The 22,991-nt window shown below is 37.9% G+C and overlaps 2 protein-coding genes across 6 annotated transcripts in view; both read left to right on the forward strand.

Annotated features, from left to right (window-relative positions):
- LOC107223344 (FERM, ARHGEF and pleckstrin domain-containing protein 1) overlaps positions 1 to 22,747 on the forward strand; it is a 32,834-nt gene extending 10,087 nt beyond the window's left edge. For 4 of the 5 annotated variants that reach the window (XM_046730201.1, XM_046730202.1, XM_046730203.1 and 1 more), the window contains 10 exons: positions 16,890 to 17,077; positions 17,137 to 17,262; positions 17,852 to 18,227; positions 18,337 to 18,446; positions 18,766 to 18,906; positions 18,995 to 19,149; positions 19,768 to 19,895; positions 20,063 to 20,226; positions 20,332 to 20,591; positions 20,737 to 22,747. In XM_046730201.1, coding sequence (XP_046586157.1) covers positions 16,890 to 17,077; positions 17,137 to 17,262; positions 17,852 to 18,227; positions 18,337 to 18,446; positions 18,766 to 18,906; positions 18,995 to 19,149; positions 19,768 to 19,895; positions 20,063 to 20,226; positions 20,332 to 20,591; positions 20,737 to 20,845 — 1,757 coding nt within the window. In that variant the 3' untranslated portion in view covers positions 20,846 to 22,747. The remainder of the gene's footprint in view (positions 1 to 16,889; positions 17,078 to 17,136; positions 17,263 to 17,851; positions 18,228 to 18,336; positions 18,447 to 18,765; positions 18,907 to 18,994; positions 19,150 to 19,767; positions 19,896 to 20,062; positions 20,227 to 20,331; positions 20,592 to 20,736) is intronic. The other variant, XM_015663006.2, reaches the window with a different exon arrangement.
- On the forward strand, positions 654 to 15,832 carry LOC124292703. Its single transcript, XM_046730193.1, has 2 exons — positions 654 to 2,012; positions 2,055 to 15,832. Exons 1-2 carry the CDS (start codon positions 681 to 683, stop codon positions 7,323 to 7,325), a joined length of 6,603 nt encoding a protein of 2,200 aa, XP_046586149.1. The 5' UTR covers positions 654 to 680; the 3' UTR covers positions 7,326 to 15,832.
- Positions 22,748 to 22,991: the final 244 nt, after the last annotated feature.

Here is a 22,991-nt window from a genome sequence, read left to right on the forward strand (position 1 = left end):
AGAAGGAGGAGAGGAAGCGAATCGAAAGGGAAAACTCTAGGGAGGCTAGACGATTAGAGAAATCTGATTCGCGAGAACGGAGGTCGATGGATAGGTTAGATTCGCATGTCCGTAAGAGTATGGAGAGGTTAGACCTTCGGGAATATAATAGTAAGCGCGATAATACAGATCGAAGCGGTTCTCAAGAATCCCGTAATAGTTCTGAGCGACTAGATTGTATTGAGAGGAGCTACGAGCGTGTTGATTTGATTGAGCGAAACCGGGAATTGCGATGTAGAAGTATTGAACGTTTAGATTTACAGGAATCGAATAACTGTATTAAATCTGTGGATGATTCAAGTTCTTTATGTAGTTTTAAAGACAAACTTCCTTCGAATCATGATGGAAAAGAGCCCGTAGGGGGGACATTGGGATGTCATTTCGATTCTCGCGAAGCGTGTCGAATGCATGCTATGAACACAATTGACTACAATCAAAGGCATACTTTGGAGCGTTTTGATTCGGGTAATAGGAGTCCGTTTGAACGGCTAGGTTTTAGAGAACCGAGAGGCAAGAGTGTCGAACGACTTGACTATCCAGGTCATCTTGCGTTCGACTTTGATATCAAGGCTATCGAGTGTTTACGCTCACATGATAGACGTGTGCTGGACCACTCAGATTTGAAGGATAGACATCGCGAAATGAAAAGTTCGGAAAGGCTGAGTTCGAAGGAGCGAAAGAATATCGAGAAAAAGAATCTGGAGAAGATAGACCCGCGTGAACTGCGGAGTTTGAACCATTTAGATGCGAGGGATAAAAAGAGTTCGGAACATTTTGACAGACAGAATAACGAGCTGAAGGGAAGTGCCGATACATTAGATACTCGCGAATTTCAGAATGGCAAGGTAACAAATACGGACAGAAATCCGCCGGAAAGAGGGAAGTCTGAGGAAAAACCGCGTGAGCGAGATGATTGGAAGAGTTTAGAAAAGGCACGAAAAGACGATGAGCGGCGGGAAAGGGACCGTCAAGCTGCGTTGTCCTCACAACTTCTAGAGTTCCACTCCGAGTTAGTGACAGACATTACGGAAGAAAAAACAAAGGGATCTGTATTTGCTGAATATGATCCCATGATCGTTGGCGGTGTTGTGTTGGGCTTCGACGATGCTATCTTGCCAATTCATAACACAGTTGAACGTACCAAGAGTGACCCTAATCCGGCAAGACAAAGATTAGGGTCCAATAGTAAACGACACATGCTGACCCATCAGAAGTCCATTGACTTAACTCCAGCAGATTCTGGGGACGAGGATGCATTTTTCGAAGGTACACGTACCCAAAAATACAATGTGGACATTCCATATACCTTGCACAAACGTCACGTTATGAACGGTACGGCCTCAGATGAGAAGTCGGAATCAGAAAACGGAAAGACTTCAAAAAACGGTGTGAAAAATTTAGCCAAAGATTTGCTCAAGCTACCCTTGAAATCAGTGGCTGACTCGTCTTCTTTAGATGTGAAGAAATTAATTGCGCTCGAAGAAGGACCTGCCTTGTCGCCTGAACGGCCAAAGAGTATTTTGATAAGCCCTGATAGAGTCAAACCAAGCCCGAGTGTCTCTGGGAAAAATAAAAGCATATCAAGTCCTGTTTCTAAGTTTTCTCCCACAGATCAAAAACTCATCGTCTCTAACGCTACCCCAGCTGATAAAAGTCCTGTGAAAAGTGGGATCAAGTTGTCGTTAAATTCTCAAGCATCCTCAAGGTCTTTGTCATTGGACAGAATCGGGTCGAAAGCCGTTGCTAAAGATCGACTAACAGTAAATAGTAAATCCTCTAGTCTGGATAAAAAGTCTTCCAAGTTACTGCCAACTGAACCTAATGTCAAAGTTGTTCCGTCGATTGAGAAAAACTCTTACAAGCTTTCCCCGATTGAATCCCACTTGGTTATCGTTTCTGCTGTTGAAAAGAGAAGATCACCGGTTCGTGTACCGAGAAGTCAAAATTCCAGTAAACCGAGCAGTCAAACAGATTTGCTGGAGACGTCTCAGCTCGAGGAACAACCGAGTCCCAGGTTGATGGATATTGTAGGGCTGCAAATAAAACAGAAACTGGAACGAAGAGAAAAAGAAAAGCTCAATGTTCCAGATGATAGTTTAGAGAAACAGGATAGCATTGAAAATGTCCCATTGCCGGAAATTCCGTTGAAGGTTAACGATTCCGTCAAACCACCTTTGCCGATTACGCAAAGACTTGCCGAGGATCTAGGTATCCCAGATAAACAGGTGCTATCACCTCAACAAAATTCAGTGCCACAGACCTCATATGTTGATCAATCATCGCGAGCACCGATGGAAATTATTAGCTCGGAATGTGAGGAGAATGGCAAACGAGGCGGTGAAAATGTAGAAACCGAAAGACTGGTAAGGGTTCTTGAAACAGAATCTATACTCACCGATAAATCTAAGCTGCTAGAAAAATCAAGACTGTTGCAAAAGCCGAGCATACCGGAAAAAACGAAACGCATACTGGATAAAATTGAATCGAGATTTACAGAGATAAATAAAAACTCGGCCTCAAAATTAAGCAAACCTATGATCATCGATACAGGTTTTGACGATTTTGTCGATCCTGTTGCCGATCTACCTTTAGACGAGGTACCTGTGAAGCCGGCGCTAGACAGTCTCAAGGTCCCTGAATTTACTCCATTCATTTCGAGACCTCATGCCGAACCATTGCGGTGTAAGTCTTTATCCCTAGCCGAAGAAAAAGCTCCCATTGATACTTTGCTTTCTCCAGAACTAGAAAGTAAATCTTTTATTCAGGATGTTTCGCCAAAAAAATCAAGGCTTTGCAAGTCTGATGGGAAAAAAGATTTTAAAAAGCAATCGAAATCTCTAGAGGGTGACAAGCCGTCGTTCAAAAAAACTGCTTCAAAGGAATTGAAAACGTCACCTGCAAATTCAAAGGTAGGCAAATCCAAACTCAAAATAGGTGAAATGCCACAGGAGATTATTATAATAGACTCAACGGACGTTGAACCAGAAATAAGTATTGTACAAAAAGGAAGGTCGAAGTCGGTGACGCGCCTGTCCGACAGGTCGTTTTCTAACTCCAAAGACGAGAAGGATGAATTTAAAAAGTCACGAGTGAAATCTACATCCGTTGACGACGAGTTGATCAAAGGTCCCAGTAATTCGAAGATCGACAAACCGAGACCAAAGTTTCTCGGGATTTCGAAAAGTTTAGGGAGTACAGAAAAAAAGGATTCTACCGAAAAGGTATCCCCAAAGAGAGTTAGCAGCATCAAGGGCACGAGTAAAAGCGAATATTGTCAAGGGGTGAGATTGATGAAATCAGAAACAGATGTGTCGCGACCAGTCGTTAATAACGAGGTGAGAGCATCACCGATTAACTCCGAAACTAAATCGGTTGCCGATGTGGGTGAACGAAAAACAGTTTCGGAAAATTCAATGAAGAAATATCAAAATAACCAAGAGTTATGCCAAAGTTCGACAGTTATGCGCAAACCCGGACAGGTGCCAATACTCTTTGCTCGTGCACGTCTCGGACTGTCGGAAGGTAGTGGGCTCGGTACGCTCCAAAGACAGGGGGCTACCCAGTCTCCGACGGCACAGAGAAGGGCAAAATCGTTAGATGCTCCTGTTATTTCGGTCCATAGGCTGCCGCCAGTCAATGCATTTTCTAGCAAAGATGATACAGTCGACACAACCGAAGAATTGGTAGAGCACGAAATTGTTTGTGACGAAAACTTGGAAAGTCATCAAATTTTCAAATCTCTTCAGTCTGTGCAGATGGAGGCATCTCCTAACCACAAATCTGAAAGTACGGATCACACGACTATACCAGAAATGTTAACAGACTCATTATCTGTCACAGAGACTTCGGCACAATATCTCGAATCACCATTGACCGAATGCAACGAAATTGTTATTTGCCCAGATTTAATCCCGTATGAACAGGAAAGTCAAGTTCAATCTGTGCACTTGTATAATTCCAGAGAAATACCTGTTACTGACAGAAAAATCGACAATTTGGGCTCAACGACGAAATTTATTGACCAAAGTTCGATTGAATCCGGTGCTGAGGTAGAGGCTCTTCAAGAAAATGCCCAACCTAAAGGTCCATTATCTGGGAGGGATGTCCCCATAAGCAATATGCCATATCTGGATAAACATTCCCCTTCCATTTTTGAAATAAACTCTAAAACCGAATTTTTTAGTGGACCGGATAACTGGAACACTGGAGCTAGGGACTGGAATCACGAAAAAAACGCTTCACCCCAGCAGTACAAAATTGCAGCTTGGAACAGTGACACTTTAGATGAAAACAAGGAAGAGACAAACGACACGTTACTCAAAATGCAAACTGTTAAAGCTCATCCACCGTACATAGAATCTACGTCGGGTATCCAAAATTTGGAATGCACAGCTGATACGGAAAAAAATGAGCTTATTCCAGAGATCTTGAAATTTTCGCCAGATCCGAATACAGACACCATCAAGGCATTTATACAAATATCGATAGAAGAATGTTCAGACGACGAACTTGTTATTGAAACTGATAATGATTTAACAACTGACGTAATCGATATAAATCGACGGAAATCACGTCTAGACTCGGGAGATACAAGCGAAGATACACTAGACGCTCCGGAATCTCAAGTACGAGGTGATGACAGTGAGGTAAGCTCACCGGACTACGGTGTTGCGAAAGTAGACGAAAAAACGTTAGTAGAAGTACAATTGACATCGGAATACCTAGATATGAAAAAGGAGGACGAAAAGATCATCGAAGCACTGCCAGAAGATGAACCATTTCCAGCAGATACTAAAGAGGCGTCAGACCCAAATCACTTACCCATTGAAAGAAAATTACGATTAAGCACCGAACGTTCCGGGAGTGAAGAAACTAACACCTGGACACCGGATCGGGAAGATCCAGATTCCAGTTCATGTTCCATAGCACGCCCTCTCGGAATTGGTCGGGTACAACCGATATTAGATAGGAAAGAAATTGCCATTATGAAAGAGACTCGGAAGGATGGATCTCAGGAGGAGGAGAGTAGTAGCAGTTCGTTTCCCATACCTAAACCAGAGCTGAGCTCAACGTGGAAGCCATTTCCCCTGGAGAGTTCTGGCAGTTCTAGTTTGGAGGACGGGTGGTTTCCACCGGACGATGGCAACCACCATCAATCGCACTCAGAAGACAGTAACGGGCAAAATGAGGACAGTTTTCAGGAAGATTTGATTGATTTTCCCTCAGGATTTGGTTATCCAATGGGGCCAGATATTTTGGCAAATTATGGCGGCGCGTTTTGCCTTTCACGAACACTATCACGAATATCCGAACGTTCTACCACCTCGGAGCAAGACAAAAGTGAAATGGAGGACTCGTTCAAGCCCAGTTCAAGGTCGCCAAGCTTGGATGACGAATCATTAATATCTAGCGATCATCAGCCTTCGTTGTCTTCCGATCCGCCATCCGGTACCGCATTGCCGTCTGTTTCAGATGATCGGAGAACATCGTCGGAGCTCCCCGACATTCCCATCGACGTAATCAATGATCAGGAAGATGAGGGCAGATCGCCGAATGTAAAGTCGCGATTGCAGCTGCAAGCCTCGGAAGAATGGCCGTCCCCACCTAGTTCTCCGCTCTTCGATACGCCCGTCGTCAGTCACGTTGAAACATTTTACATGGAAATAAAGCCAGAGGAAGCTGTTAAAGTAACGGTCACCGATAGTACAGACACGCCGAACAATATCGGAAACGATACCGATTCGAGCGATGAAAACAGAACTTTACACGATGATTTGCACTCGACTCTTCTGGAGGATGGACAAAGCTCTATGTCTGCTACTACCGTTGACGGAACCGTGAAAATCACTGTTAAACCAAAATCAAATTCCTATATCACCGGATCATCTCACAGCGAGGATACATCTATGGGGCTGTCGATGTCGGAGTGGTCAAGTTCAAATAACACTGTTAGGCAATTTTGTCAGTATTCTGGTACCAAGTCTGATGACAATTCGCTGGCGGAATTGGGGGCGTCGATATCCGATTGGTCAGGCAGCACGACGATTGTGCCGCAACAATATTACGGAGTGGTCGCTACAGAAAAAAGTCAGAGCGATACTACGACTTCTGACAAAAGTATTACAAGCATGCGACCCAATTCACGGTGCCGGCACATAGATAGTTCATCAGGGGCAAAGGGTGATGTCACAGACTTAGACGGGGTCAGGTTTGGTAACATGCAGCAACAACAGCACAGTCAGTTAGAGCGGCAAGATTTTGCCCGATGTCAATTCGCAGATGGTTCGTACGGGGACGCGATAGAATTTGAGGACTCTGTGAGATATAGCGAGGTGAGGAACTATGAGGCTGCTCAATTCGACGAGGCTAGAAAGTTTGTTGAGAGCCAATTCGATAAACATCAGTTCGATGATTCACAGTATGAGGAAACAGATATACCGCGGCCAATTTTCACGGATATTTCACCGCCGCAAATATCCTTTCAAAATGCATACGACGACAGTATAAACGAGTTTGAACATATGACAGATCTCACACTGATTACCGACAACCCGGGGGCGATACCTGAGGAAAGCGATGAACAATTGTATGACAATGTGCCAGCTATGAAGTATTCGAGCGGCGATCAAGTGCGAATGGAAGTAACGAGAGGCGACAGCTCTGAGGATATGCACGAAAGATACGCCAGCCTAGCATCTCACACCAGATACGAATATGACCGGTCTATAGACGACCAACAAACGTTGGAAGAGAAACTCCAGAAACGTTTCCATGAAAAACCATTCAACAAATTTGACAGAGGCTACTCGGAGTCTGGTATAGAACTTAGACACGGGACGAAATCGACCCAACGACCCGTCATTGTTCCAATCAGAGCCAAATCGACTCCATATTATTCGACGACCAGTTTGAGCGGCGAATCTACGACTTCCAGCCCTCCAATGCAAATGAAGGCACAAATCAGAACCAAAACTATGGCCTACTCGTCGAGCAGGAGCCCGCAGAGTGAAGGGGACACGTCCTCCAGTATGGACAGCCCTGGGCATACACCAGAAAGAGGAGCGCGAGCCTTTAGACGAAAACGGCAACAAAATATCAAACGACGACACCGAGTGACGGTTGATCTCGAGTTGAAGGATGAGCAAATTGTATCAAGTACCGATTCGAGCTTCGACGTTGCAAATATTCCACCACCACTTTTGCCCGAACAAAGCTTGGACATTGACGACGAAGAGTTATTTGTTACAGGAAATAACAGGCATCATCAAGAACGAAATCCCGAATAAGTCTGAAAATGGATGATACGTCGTGCTTCTTTGCCGATTGAGGCTGTCCGAGTACTCAAGCCAAGCAACGAAAGATATTGTGTACTGCTCTATATATGCCAGTGTTCGATGAGAGTCGACACAGAGATTGACAAACAATAGAATGAATAGCAAAATTAGAGAAATATCAGAACTCAAAATAAACCTTGCACAGGAAAGCAAGATACTTTTACAATATGGTATGCCTTAATTTCTATAGATACGTTCATAAGATCAATCATGACGATGAAGCTAATCGATAATTTCCATTTTCATTACAAAATGACGTATTTTAAGTTTAATTTCGTACGACATAAATTGTTACAGTTGTTGGAAGGTAGTACCTGCAAGGAATTAGATATGGAAACGTTCATTGACACTATTAACTGCTTAGATTGTTAGAGCGTCGGAACATGCAAGAAAATACGGGCTACAATGATATGCTAAGTAACAGGTGTTACATGAAAAATATCATTGGTTCGAAATTACTGCAATAATATCTAGCGTAATTTCGACGGCTGAATAGAACAAACTCTTATCCTAGGATTCGGTTTAACAACATCTTATCTCAGGATTTGGCTTAACAACCTTATATTCGACAATGGGATTAAGAAATATTATATCACAGAATTTAATTCGGAATTGACTTAAAGACCATTGTATCTTACAATTTGGTTCAACATCAACGTACCTCGAGTTAACATTTCGTTCACGAAATTTTCTGAGGTACGCGACCGCTGAGTACGTAACTTTTTAAATAATAACCATGCTGGTTAAGTTATGAATTGCGATTATTAAAATTTAATATTACTTTACTTAATCATAACTCGATTTTGGAGCATATACATATTTGCTCTATGTATGCAAATTTATACTGTTTATGATTGTAAATAATTATAGCATTAGTCTCTAGAGAACAATTTTTTTATAAAATTACTTCGTTAATCATATTCAAAGCAACAGGCAAACAAATTAAATCAACAATACAATTAAGGCTTATGTATATTGTTTTATGTCTGTACAGACAAGTAGAGTCCACATGGTAAATTGAACTATGGTGCAATCTTTCAATAGTCACTCACAGGCTGTGAGGGAAATACATTTCTCATAATCTCGGTTCCCCCACTCTATTACAAACTCTCGTTACCGACCCTTTTGATAATAACGCGCGAAAAAGTGTAAATTTCGTACCTATGTGTTCCATTTACGTACATACTACTGAATCATTGAAGTGAGTATGTATGTTTTTCACCAGCGGAATTGTTGAGAGAGCGGAATTGTTAACGCACTTTTGGGTCTTACAATTAGTTGTTTTTCGTAAAGAAATGCCAGGACCGCTCATTAGGCCTTCATAATCAGTAATTTATGAATCGAAGTGAAAATGCCACATGCCGATTTATTATTGACTACAGTAATATTAAATCTTGGACGAAGTTACGATACGATGATGCTGGTGATACGATGATGCTGATCCGAATTCTGAGGTGAAGTGGTTTTAAATCAAATTGTGAGATATGATGATTCTAGATAAAATTCTGAGTTGCCAAGTTTTTGAATCCAGTTCTCGAAGACGATGTTGTTAAACTCAGTTCTGAGACATGAAGTTGTTGAACCAAACCTGAGCCCCGATGGTGTTCTGACCAACCATCAATTTCATAATGGAAAAATACATACCAAGGAACAAGACTTAGGCAATGCTTTATTAATAATTAATGTTTTAGATGAATATTATCCTAGCACTAACGGAATTAACAATAGGTTTTCTGAGATAAATACGAACTTATTACTTTGAAAAAAAAATTACATTAAAATAACACGTATTCAAGTTTTTAGGATTATGATGCAGGTTTGATGATGTTATTTGATTTTTTGAGAATGACAATCATCGTGATCCTTGATTAACTGTTGAAACTGTAACGATTCGAACATACGAATTATACGTGCATAGAAATGTACATACATACTGTGAATGCGTCTAGAAATGGTTCCTTCCAAGCCACACATTCACCCATTGCACCAAGGTATACACAAGCAAAAACATGTGTAGACGCAGGTGGTGAACGCACGAGTTGCAAGGGTCTGCTTCAAGCGACATTTATGGTAACGCAATATATTATATATATTCAGTTCAGTATATATAAATATTGTAACCTATTGTTTTCCCTACATTTCTCTTGTAGTAGGTCATATATTGCTCAAATTAGATTTCTTAGTCGGAGTAAGGATTTCATCTTTTCTTTATTGTGGTGATATTAGCGTAGGTTTCTTTATCCTACCCGCATATTTGCGAGTTTATATTGGCACAGTGTAGGGTATTTGAGGCAATATCAATACATCTATCGCTATATCAAAGCAAAGCGATATGTGTATGAGTACTTGAATTGATAAGCTGCTTTTGTCTTGTCACTATACTTCAACCAGATCTCATTCTGCGGCCACTAGTTATATCGAAACTATACTCGTGTGTCATTATACTCCGTTTGCTGGATTTTGATCATCCAAACCTCTCTGTTAGAGAGTTGATTAGAATTAGGCCATCAAAAATTTTACACGTAGTGTATTTTGCGCGATACGAACATGTCCACAATGCAATTCTCTGGGATTCTCTTATAGAAACTGTACAGAAAACTAGACCACCAAAAATTACTTTCTGTATTATTTTAGATTTCTCGATAACTATTCAACAAGGATTATGTGTTATTCCCGATGTAGTTGAAATCAATTGCTTTACCCTATTCCGAACTGCTAAAATTGAATCCCAATGTATCCATATTCGAACAATACACTCTTGCTTGAATGGGACACGTTTAGTGTTTTGACAAGACCTGGAATAAACATCAATTGAATCGTTGCTTATTCTCTAACCTGTTACTCTATGCAGTTACCTTGAAAATAATGAGCAAAATTATCAAGAAATATGACAAATTCAGGTAAAATGGTGCCTAGTGTTTTTACTGACTATTTACATTGTTATCTTCTGATATTTGTATCGCTGTTTAATTTAGCGCCAGGCTGAATTACAGTTATACTGAAACACGATTTTGAAATGGCATAATTAATAAGTTCAAATTCATAATTAAACTGTCTGTGCAGGCGTTCTATGATTCGTTGCAGCATATAGCATAAGTAATGTAGAATTTGAATTTGCCAACACGTTAGATAAAGTGGACAGCTACAAAGTATTATTTCACACGAAACTAGAAGGATAAGCTACTTGCGCCTGCTTAATGCTCATAACATATGACAGAGAAATAGTTCTTCCATCCCCAATCCAGGAAATTGTTGTTTGGCATCACCTATGCTGTGAGCCAAGGTCAAGTTATAACCCATGTCCTATGTAATTAATTGAAATCTATAAATTATGGCAAACGAGCATTCAACTAACTATGTCGCAAGTTTGGGATTGATTATGTAATGTATAAGCAAACGCGAGACTTTTTATTTTACGTGCCTATCCTTCTTGCACAAACGTTATTACGCATTATATTGAACATGGTGTTCTGCCGCAATTATACAACGGCAAATTAGAGCAGGTTCAATGATACATAGATACGTGAACGAAAAAAAAATGCAATATAAATAGAATTTACATTCGTTGCCAAATAGCATTATAATTGATAAAGTAACGATGTGTAGTAACCGTGCGTTGTCGATCATCGCACGATTCTACAGTGGTCTTGATCATATTTTACGTAGACTACTCAATTCTCAGTGTTCCCAATTTTACTCTAGATTAGGTCGTTTATAGTTTTTCAATTTTCAATGTACTCCCATATAAGACAGTAATTCTGTCAAGATAATACATAATTTTTACACTATACACATACGCGACACATATACATATACCATATATATATATATATATATATATATATATATATATATATATGTGTGTATATATATGTGTGGGTGTGTGTATATATACACACACACACACATCTATATATATATATATATATTAATATATATATTAACCATATAAATCGATATACATATATGATATAGGTGCAAGATTATACCGAGGATAATTAGCTAATCGTAAGCGAACTCCCGTGAGAAGGGTGGGCACAGTGATTAGCGCTAGGTCAGGAATCACATAAAGTGCCGCCAAAAGGCTCCGCTTTATAAAATATACTCGGTATAAAAAGCTTTGATGTGATGACTCGTAAGCAACAAACAACACTTGAAAAGTATCTAGTGGTCTGCGCCAATATACATATTGGATCTGATCAATCTTGAAAGCCACATACATTTACGGTTACAGCCAGAGGATTGAAATAAATCAGAAAACAATCGAATGAAATTAACCATTAAATTGTTGAAGTATGGTTGACATTGCTTTACCGTTGAACCAAGTATGTCAATACTAGGCCGTGCTCATTTTTTAGCTTTTGCCTATTTAAACATAATCCAAATGCATGAACTGTTGATTTCACCTATTTTTAAACATTCTTTTGTATTCCTGCATCATCGTGCTACCATCGTCGCACATATTTTACGCACAAATTTTTTTAACGAAATTTATTATCTACGAAGTCGTTTCACCAAATTTTTTCCAAATCATAACTGTTATTAGTTTTGTTGTGTATGAAAAAAATAAGAGGACACAGATTCAACCATTATAATCCATTACGGAAGACACTAATATATATTATATTATTTGTTCTGACGCGTATCTTTGCGAATGAGGTCATTTGCTGGCAGGGGACAAGGTATCGGCACGTAACGAATAGAGCACACTTAATTCCGTAATACTTAAACCGTGTCAATTTGAAAGAAATGTCTTGATATCAGCTGCTCAATTGTTGAATAATCAGTATACAATCACTGTATGATAAAGAGTTGAATACCAATGTTTAGTTTACACTATGTTGCTAAAATGAACACATGTGTATGTATTACAAACAGTAGAAAAGAGTGCCGTCGCTATTAGTCATTTACTATTCGGACCAATCATCTGAAATCGTTGGTTGGAACATCTCTCAATATCAATTTCGAAGTCCAAGCGACTTACCTTGACCAACTTGGTATATCACGCGGTAAAAGTTCCCTGCGTGTTTGCTTCACAGTCTTGTTTAAAATTACTGTCGGATTTGGTCTACTTATTCAGTCACATGTAGGTATGTGCTTACAGAGTTGTGTCCAATTTTACCACGAAATCTAGACGTTCTAAGAATCTCCCTCCCATAAGTTGAGAGTATTCCTTGTTTATATTCCGACTGTCATTGCAATAATAAATGTGATTTTTACATCGGATAACACAAGTAGAACATAACTTTTGGTCTAGCTGAGGGAGGACGAATGATCTCAAGGTTTTGGGGTGGATATTTTTCGTAGACGAAAAACGTGCCAATCATTAATTGTATACTGCTACCCAGGTTTTTTTTTTTTTTTTTTTGATCAACTTACCGCTTTTGACAGGTGGTGATTACAACCGTTGGACATGTTCAAATGGCTATGTCAATTCTCCAGCGTGCCACGTACCCTATCAGGTGTGCCAGGTGCGTAACGCAATGGTTCATGCATCGCCGTGCTCTCTCACCAACCGATTCGTACCGGCTTACCCTCAATGAGCCAAGGTGGTGGGAGTATAAAGTTGAGTACCACGACACAGGAAGCAAAAATTCAAAGAACCAATCTACCGACAATAATATCAACTTTCCCACATTAGTCGGTGTTGCTTAGATGCTCATGTTATTCCATTATTATATTATTATAATTAGTGTTTGTTTTTAAGTCACAGAGAAACGTGATTCAGCAAGTAAAAAAAGACATGCTCAGTGTGCACTTGGTGTAAAGATACATTTCTACCAGTATTCATAAAGTACAGTTTATGTTGTTGATGGGCTTAACGATAAGTTGGCGACGATTGTTTATTTTGTTCTTCCTTGATAGAATCACACGGCTGCCATGTAACATTCAAGCTTCCGACATCTTTTCAGTATTCAGTCGAAATATCTATGGCAAATGAAAGCAAGGTGCCGCTTCTAGTTGCAAAATAAGAGTGACAGACAATTCTTTATTTCTATTCAACTTGAGAACTTAGCAGACTCAAAGATTAAGTACCTGCTCCTTCCTATCTTGTCATTTACATAGCTTTCCTGTCACACGTAGTAAATCTATACTGGTAGAAGTCGTGCTCCTGCCAACAGTAGTACTGACCAGTCAAGGGGCTGACCTACGATATCATAAATCACAACAAGTGTTCGAGTCGTATACGGCTAATTTATAACTACATCACTTTTGAAGTATGAAAAACTAAAAAGATTGCGTTTGCTATGTCGAGTCGTTTACTAACTTGCAATTTCTGAAAATTTTCCCATTCTTGAGTCTCTTTGGGTGCCAAGACATCGAGGTTTGACCTGTACAAATTTTGATGATGATACGAATCTAATTGGTATTTCGCACCAATGTGTATTTTTGAAACCAGTAACAATTCGTGATCCCCTTGATCTTTTAGTAATGATTTGAAACATATTATATAACAGTGAATAGAATTTACCTGTCGCCAAAAAGTTTGTACAACGTTGAGATGACTTATTAAGTCAGCGATGCAATATATCAGAATTCACATTATCGGTCACTTGAATAACCAAGTGTTGACAATTATTGAAAGTTTTCAATAACATTGTTCCAAGGGTAGTATTTCAATTTCTATAAATACGGGTCTGCGCCGAATAGTATGTGTAGAATTGATTCTCCGATTTTTATCGGGATAGTCTTCCCAAGATACTGCCTGAGCAAGATAAGAAGTCCAATTATGACTCGTAAATTAGAAGAGAATAAAATATCAAAAAAGGATCCATATTTATTTATTCAATATTACAATTTGTGCGATTGTGTAAGCATTGTAGTTTGTAGCCTGTAACTTTACACACTGCAATGTGTCTTCTGATCCCGGTGTGTTTAGATGTTTTTTTAGTTGACCTTTTGCATATAGATAATTGCTCCTAGCGCCTGTGTTGTTTGGTACTAAGCTTGCCGCATCTTCATAATGTACACTCACAATATAAATATCTCTACTACAGGTTGCTACTTGTGAACCATTGCGTAGCGATCCCTCACAATTTACATAAATTAAACTGATTGCCGTTAATCACCGCATTGCACACTTGTCTTGGCATTTTGTTCGATTGACGCATTTCCATTTTGGTATACTCAATTCCAGTTATCCGAAACGCAAGTTTAAGGAATGGCTACTTTTATAGATAGGTAGGTGTGTCAATCGAACAACAGCTGAGAATACGTCATAGTATGGCAATGGAAACATTACCCTTATGGGAAATAAAATTCCTCAACACTTGAGTGTATGGTCGTTATATTAAAATTATGTATTAACGTAAGACTGATGTGTATATATATATATATCGGCACAGCGTTGAGACTGTAACTACAATCTTGTATTATTGGATACGCATGTTGTAACTTGAAACACATTGGACACAATGGTATGTTGAACATTAGTGCACCTATAGACACGTTGATTTACGTTGATAACGAAAATTTGGAGCTAACTAAGCTGCTCTCGTTTTCGACACATGAGGTGACTCAACTATTATATAACGAACAAGGGAAGAGCTTGCCTTTGCCACTTACACTAGTCTAATAAAAAAGTTACACCTTACCCAATCAAATCTATTTGCTGGCAGGTCCTCATATTTGGCAAACGTAATCACCACCTGCCCTTTGTTGTAGATCGAATAACCTGATCTTTTTAGACTTCTTAGAGTTTTATAATAGAAACGATGCTTTGCTCAGAAATTTTCCTGAGTTGAACAATTTTCATACTGTCATTAATCTCAGACAAAAAGCATATTTTTCGAGACATTGTCCCAGAAGTGAGCATCGTGAATTGTAATAAACGTCCTTCGAGGGACAAAATTGAATTTAATATATATTCCCCAGCCTTCAGTGTAGATTTTGATTACTGAAAATATAATACGTAGAACTCTTGTCATCAATGCGAGGACTTACTGCAGCTTACCAACATATTTTTTGTACATAGTTTGTACGGCAATTGACTGGATCAAAGATACGTAATGTGCATCGAATACATGCGTATACGTACATACAAAACGTTATTTTAGATCATTTTGTATTTAACCACAAGGAATCCAACTGGGTATACGCAAAACAGTACCAACTTCGATTTTTAATATCAACTCTACATCTGAGTACGGCATTTCACATCTCGTAGCTTACCTGTCTACTTCAACATTCATCTACCCAATTCATTCTAAAAAAAAATGGATCCGACTGATAACTTAATTGAGTGTTGATGAAATAACAGGCGATTTAACGCAAACTTTTTGATCAGTTTGAATCTGTGTATTTCGGATTATTCTAATTCTACTTGTTAACTCATTTGTTAGAGCGTTCCCTAGGCATTATTGGGAAGCAAAGAAAAATGATATTCAAACGTAGAAAATCTATTGTACATTGATTATTGACACATAATAATGATAATAATAAATTATATACAAACTTAATATTCGTAAGAATTGATCATATCTCCATTGAGTTTGTTAGTTTATTACTATTAATGGATTATTTTCTACTTCCGTCTTCGTTTAGTTAACATATTCTCTCTTATAGAATGGAGATAATTCTTTATTGAGTGTTTTGCCTTGGTTTGTTTTCTTTTTATTTTTTCGTATATATATATATATTTTTACCGCACTCCTGGAATTGTTGGTCTACTGGATGAAAATACCACGTGTGAGTAAGCCCCTAGCTTATCTAACTGTCAATGCATTCGATGTTGCCATATTGTAGAAAAATAACGAGCTGGATAGTGGTGAGCAGCCAAAAATAATGACTCTGAGAAGATGGAATGGATTGATATAGCTGCATTGTAGGTTTAAGAATATATTTCAACATTAAGGGAATATGAAACTCTTCTTGGAGCCTTTTCTGCTCTTGGACAATGACGACGACGATGACGATGATGATGATCATACCTTAATGCATGCCAGCTTTTGATGTATAGCTTCCTTTTTTCAACTTGATGTTTAATAACACTTTTTTCCATCACCTGCATATCAGTGACGTAACTAGTATATGCGGCGTGATAAGATGAACATGGAATAAACTAAGTAACGAAATATAGTACCAATTTTTTGCAAATTCGTGTCCTTGTACAGGTGACATGATGAAAAGAGCTGAAGATTAATTAAGAGCAGAATTAATCAGCGACGATGCTTGCCTTTAGTCCTAGATTAGTCTTTCATCAGTTGAATAATATAAACAAACAGCGAGGTTTTTGATCTGGTTCTTATCCCTTTAGTTTTTATAATTTAGAAAAACTATTCATTCCCTAATACAAGGGGTTACTGATAGTATATTTTATTTTGCCTGTCGTCTAATTATATTGGGCGATTTTTGTACATTTGCAATACACCCTACTTCCAATTGAAGATGTTTATTTGCTGCACTAGAGCATGACATTTTTATTACCGAATTTCTCTGTGTTCACTAAAAATGTATTATTACAGTATGATTTGATACTTGGTTACAGATATTTGACTAACAATCCTCTGTTTACAGACACAGAGTCAGAGTTACAACAGCTTGTGCACAAGCAAGAAAACAACAACTCGTTTTACAATTCATCGCAAACTGAAAAGTGTCCTAATGGAAGTACGGGTATTAGCACCAACGGCGTAGAAAACGTGCCAGACCTAAGTCCTGTCAAGCAAATGAAAAATGGAGAGGTTGAAGATAGAAAGACGAAGGTAAAGTATATGGTGTATCGTATACAACATAATCCATAAAGTGACACTCTGCCCCATAGATCATTCTTTCACCTACCAATGGATTTCATTTGCAGAGATGGCCAACCGATAAAGCATATTATATTGCCAAAGAGTTGTTGATGACTGAACGAACATACAAAAAGGATTTGGACATCATAAATTTGGTAAGAAAAGTTTTATTAATTGATTAGTCACATTGTGATGAAATGTTTGTGAGCGAATTTTGAATTTCTGGTATCAATATCAATATCAATATTTAATAATAATTTCCATGAAAATATTGGACAACTTGGAAACATCTGTCTGAAACAAGTTTAACAAATATGAAAACAGAAAAATAAAAAAAAATAAAAAAGTCCAACATGAGAAAACTAAGAATACTGCTTCAAAAAATCAAATACATTCGAGTTACCTTAAAAAAAATAATCTGAACAAACCAACAGGATCCATAAAAAGAGATACACAGAAACAATTCACACAAATGCAGTGATAGAAATAAAATCACAGAACTGTCAAGGAGACGAAAGCATGGTAAAAGTATAAAAACGTACGTCAGGTTACATAAAAACGGTAAAAAATAAAAATAAATATAAAAATAAAATGAAATTAAAGTCAAATAAATCAAATTAAAATAAAATAAATAAATATAAATATAACTACACAGCTAAAAATTCAAATCAAAAGCACAAATAACTAGAAAAATACGTCACATACAAAATACATATCATAGTGTATACATAAGGATTTTTGCAGTGGTTCAGAGAGGAAGTATCGAGAGAAGCCGAGCTCGAAGCTGGGCCAGCCGTTGCTTTGATAGAACTACTAGCTGATGCACACGCACCTTGTCTTCAGGAGATGGAAGCGAGACTTGCCAGATGGGAGGGGAATGCGCGTCACAATATCGGCGATTTTTTATACAATACTTTATTGAACGTACTTCCGCTCTATGACCAGTATTTAGAAAATCTCATGCCAGCTCTTGAGAAGATCGAGTATTCTATACGAACTTCACGGAGGTTTGATCAACTTTGCCGAGATTTCGAATCCCAGAAGCACTGTTACTTACCTCTCAGCTCTTTACTTCTGAAACCGTTACAGCGGTTGCTTCATTACAATAGCATTATCGATAGTAAGTTCTTTTGTTCTTTGGCAATACACAAAAACCTCCTCAGCTCCCATTAGGATTCTCAGAACGGTCGATGAATTGGAATTATATGAGTTTTAAAAAAATTTCACAGGACTACTCGATCATTATCCAAAAGATCACACGGATTTTGAAGACTGCTTAGCAGCAAGGGATCGTCTTGGCGAAACATTGTTAGAAGGCCTCACCGTATTGAATCAGGCGGTAAATATTACAAAAGTTTCAATGCCAGCGCACATTTTTATTTATCAATTACTTGCATCGTGATTTCGTCACTTTTCTGTACACAATTGCAATAACATTTCAGTAAAAGCGAATTCTTTGTGCAATAATTTGCAACAAGTAAAAATTATCACAATCTAATATTAATGATGTCAGAAGTTGATAAATTTTAACAATGTTCGGTTCGTAATTGATTTCAAGTCTATTGCTTTTTTCTTAATTCTAAGAAACAAAGGTTTCTTTGCATTATTCATTAGTTTCCGGAAACTCTGCTGTAATGCCGTATTCTTGGTTTTGCCAGGAAAATTTGGTCCAATTATGCGAATTGCAAAAAGATATAAGTGGATTTGACGACCTCGTGCAGGACGGCCGAAGATTTATTAGACAAGGTTGTTTGCAGAAGTACAGTAACAAAGGATATCAGCAGCGGATGTTCTTTCTGGTATGTTGTAACATATATACTTTGATGAACCAATGACTTCCTGCACGATAAAACAAATTGACAATTTAATTTAACCATGTAACTACAGTTCTCCGATATTTTGCTGTATACGTATCGAACCCAACAACCAATACAGTGTTTTCGAGTCCATGGTCAGTTACCCCTCAAGGGAGTCAAAATACAGGATGGAGATAACAAGACTGGAACGGATTTCGCATTTGTTATCCATGGATTGGGGAACTCGTGAGTAACTGTATTAGTATCTGAAGAGATGAGCTGCAGGAAGTGATGTATTTCATGGCGTTATTATTTACTAGAAATGTGGAAACTTTCCTCGTTATATTCTTAGTCTCCCCGTCACGCGTGACGCTGAGTATATTGGATGAAAAACTATGAAGCTCAATGATACACAATGAACCAGTCCGTAAAAAATATCCTTATATTGAAGAGTCAATTGGTGATGTTTGATATTTTGCAGCAAGTTCAGACTTTTGTAAGTCCCATAGAGAAGCAGCCAATGAACGCCTTCTGTGTTCAGTCCAGTAACGTTCTCCAGAGATTTAACCCCTTGTAGCCCCTTGTGACATTTCTGTAACAAACTAAATACGATCCTACAAAATCCATACGGAAGGTATTAATCACAAGCCCTTAAATGCTTATTTATTTTAAAATTTATGATTTTGGGCTACAAGGGGTTAAACAAATGTCAGTGTAGTAATTTCCTTCTAGCCTAATCGAAAGAAAATAGAGTTTTCAAACATTTGGCACAGTAAAACTCTGTGATACATTGTACAATCAGACGTGGCTATTTTAGTGGCCTTGAAGACGTTATTAAGGAAACTATTTCTATTTATTTTCTAGGCCCTTGACAGTCGCGGCAAGCAATGAAGACGAAAAAGAACGCTGGCTGGAAGACCTGAATGTGACTGTCGCGCAAGCAACCGATTCGGTAGATGGAAAATGTCCTTATTTATCATCCAAATCTTGCAGTGAGTCAGATTTCACGATTACCTTTTTTCAACTCTTGGCCATTTTGGACACAACAGAAAATGTATTAATTTTACATAGATGCTATACACATTAAATTGCCTCTTATATACAGGTGAAAAATATGATAGTTATATAGGGTAAATTTATTTTTGGTCAATGTCAATAGTCTTAGGTTCGACCGACGAAGTTTCGGACGAGCCTGGATCAAGAGAGATAGATAGAACTAATTGTGGAGGTGCAAAGACTTCTCAACGGAGCAACACGACGGTTCACGTCTGCTGGCACCGGAATACTAGCATAAGTTATAGTGATCAACTTAGAGCATTTCAGGTAATTGATTCCATACTACATATATCACATAGAATTTCATCTATTTATGAATATCACCTTTGAATCGAATTCTTGATACAGTGTAGCTAAAATATATTCTTTCAGAATCAGCTCAGCGGTTTTTTGTTAAGGAAATTCAAGAACTGTAATGGCTGGCAAAAGCTTTGGGTTGTTTTTACGAACTTTTGTCTGTTTTTCTACAAATCGCATCAAGATGACTTCCCATTAGCCAGTTTGCCATTGCTGGGATATACGGTATCGACTCCAATTGAGAAAGATGGGATCAGCAAAGATTTTGTCTTTAAGCTGCAATTTAAAAATCATGTCTATTTCTTTAGAGCAGAGAGCGACTATACATTTGGAAGGTAATTTTTTTCTTGTTTATTCCAACTTGACGCATTGGTTCACCAAAATATATTTCCCGCTGCTAAATTACAGTCTTACTTGAATCAAAATCTGCCATGCTATGATATGAAGTACTTTTAGATGATACATATCTTTAATTTGTAGATGGATCGAAGTTATCGGAAGTGCGACGCAGCATAGTCATATATCAGTTAGTTTTACCCACAAGAAAATCGTTGGTGAATTTCGTGACGGATTAAACGAAGCTGAGTAATAATAAGCAGAAGCAATAAAGAGAAATTACTGCAAAATTGATGATATGTTGTGTAAAAATCAACACACTCAACAGTCCAGGGCCTGAGTTTTGCCAGTAAGAATAGTGCTTATGAACCGTAAAGCTGGACTTGTCTGTGCGACTAGCATCTTCTCGTGCTGGCAAACACTGACCGAGTTATCATTTATAGTCACACGCGTACCAATATCAGAAATAAATTTGGAGCTACAAGTATTATCTTGGCAAAACTGATGTAGCAATCAAAAGAGTAAAGCGACCAATATTTTCATTATTTCACTTCAAGAGAAGGACGGTACCTGCTGTCTCTCTTACTGTGTGAGACTCAGGTCGCTCCACAACGAGTGCATGAGAAAAAGGAAGTGCACGCATTTCTCCTATCCCAGTGAACGCTCTCCTATTTCCCATCTGCTTCAACCCAACTGGCTAAATATATATGGAGTGAATCTCAATGCTCCGCAGTGAGTCAAGTCAGCCAACACTGATTCTGTTCTGAGAAGAAGGAAGTAGCTTTTCTGTTTTGGACAGAGATTTATTGAAAGGCAATTGTACGTATGCGGGTATAATCTTCCTAAAATATGGCAAATAAAATTTCTTACTTTGTTGTTCACGAGAGAAATTCAATATTATGATACTTCGAACCACAAGTCAGTAACTGGAGTTCAATACATCTGGTAATTATTGACGAAAAAAAAGTAAAATGGATGCTGGTTGTACGGTAATGAACAGCATTCTATTCAGTTTTATACAGTGACGAATTGCATCATCAATGCGTTAGGAATTCAACGATTTCTCTGAACCTGTATCAAAACAATATTCTACCCTGTAGATAACGTCAGGAATTGTACATATAATCATTGCATATACGTACATGAATAGGTATATCAATATAACCAATTACACAAGGAAATAGGTATACATATATATATAATATGCATCTCGGCAAAATTTAATCTGCGTAAATTGGACCAATTCACATTTCATAATGTATAGTTTTATCTGTTAGGTTGCGTTGACAAAAAAAGAAAAAAAAAAACAATAATTTTGATGTGGCATTTTTACCAAGTTTTCAAATTTCATTTTATGATGGATATCATTTTCGCATCCTTCCCTTTTATCCTACTTAGTTCAACATTACTTTGTGGCCGTATTAAAATTCATTCACATTTCACATATCATCTTTCCCCCTGACAATCAGTGAAATTTTTTGCACAACTATCTGAAAATTAGCAAAATTTTTTACTCGGTTCTGCCCCTTAAAACGAAGTGTTACCTTCTTTTTCAGCCTATTTTCATACAAATTATTTACATTAGCTAACCGTCCATTGTTGAGTTTGATTTATTATTATAATTTCTTATAAATATTACTCATGCACATACTTCTATTCCATTTCAATTTTTGTACTACAAATACAAATCTAACATCATTTTCTGTTTTCTATTTCACATGCGGTACACATTTGATACACGCGTTTATTAGTAGAATTTTTTAATAGTCCTCCATGGATATTTCAACATGCTAGGTTGTGCATCGATTACAGTGAAACCTCGAATAACCGAGTGCAATTTATCCGGGCTGTTGATTAACTAGGCCTGCTGTGAAATATGATTTGTCTTTTTACTTTTGAAAATACATTTTATCGTCAATAGATTGACCATATGTATACATAAGGAGTCCGTCGTGTACATAAGGAGGTGAATTCTGACTGACAGCCAGTATAAATGTAATAATGAAAATGTTAGATTTCTTTTTGATATACGATATAATGATGAGAGAATGATTACAAATAACACCATTTATGCATATGGTACTGTTACAGATGTTTGCTGAGTTAATTAATAACTGTTGATTAGAATATAATAAACATATAGGTATGTACATAATTTCTGGATCATCCGTGGATTACACTTATTGCAGCTATTCCTATTACCACACTCCCCGCTTAAAAGAGGTTTTACTATATTTGGTAGCTTGTGTGTACATTACATCAAGGTCCGGTTTGTTACTTGATTAACTTCCCAGTCTTCTTTTTTCAGCGAAAATACGGAATAAGAGAAATAGAGAACATTCTTTAATCACTCGGAAAATGACAAGTTGGGTATTTAGTAAATTTTCACATTATGAGAT

Source organism: Neodiprion lecontei, chromosome 2 (assembly GCF_021901455.1).
Source record: "Neodiprion lecontei isolate iyNeoLeco1 chromosome 2, iyNeoLeco1.1, whole genome shotgun sequence".
NCBI lineage: Eukaryota > Metazoa > Arthropoda > Insecta > Hymenoptera > Diprionidae > Neodiprion > Neodiprion lecontei.

Coding starts and splice junctions, on each gene's coding strand:
- LOC124292703 (XM_046730193.1), top strand. CDS start 681: ATGAAAAGTTCGGAAAGGCTGAGTTCGAAGGAGCGAAAGAATATCGAG. Junction 2,013..2,054: donor AACCGAGCAGTCAAACAGAT/TTGCTGGAGACG, acceptor CCGAGTCCCAGG/TTGATGGATATTGTAGGGCT.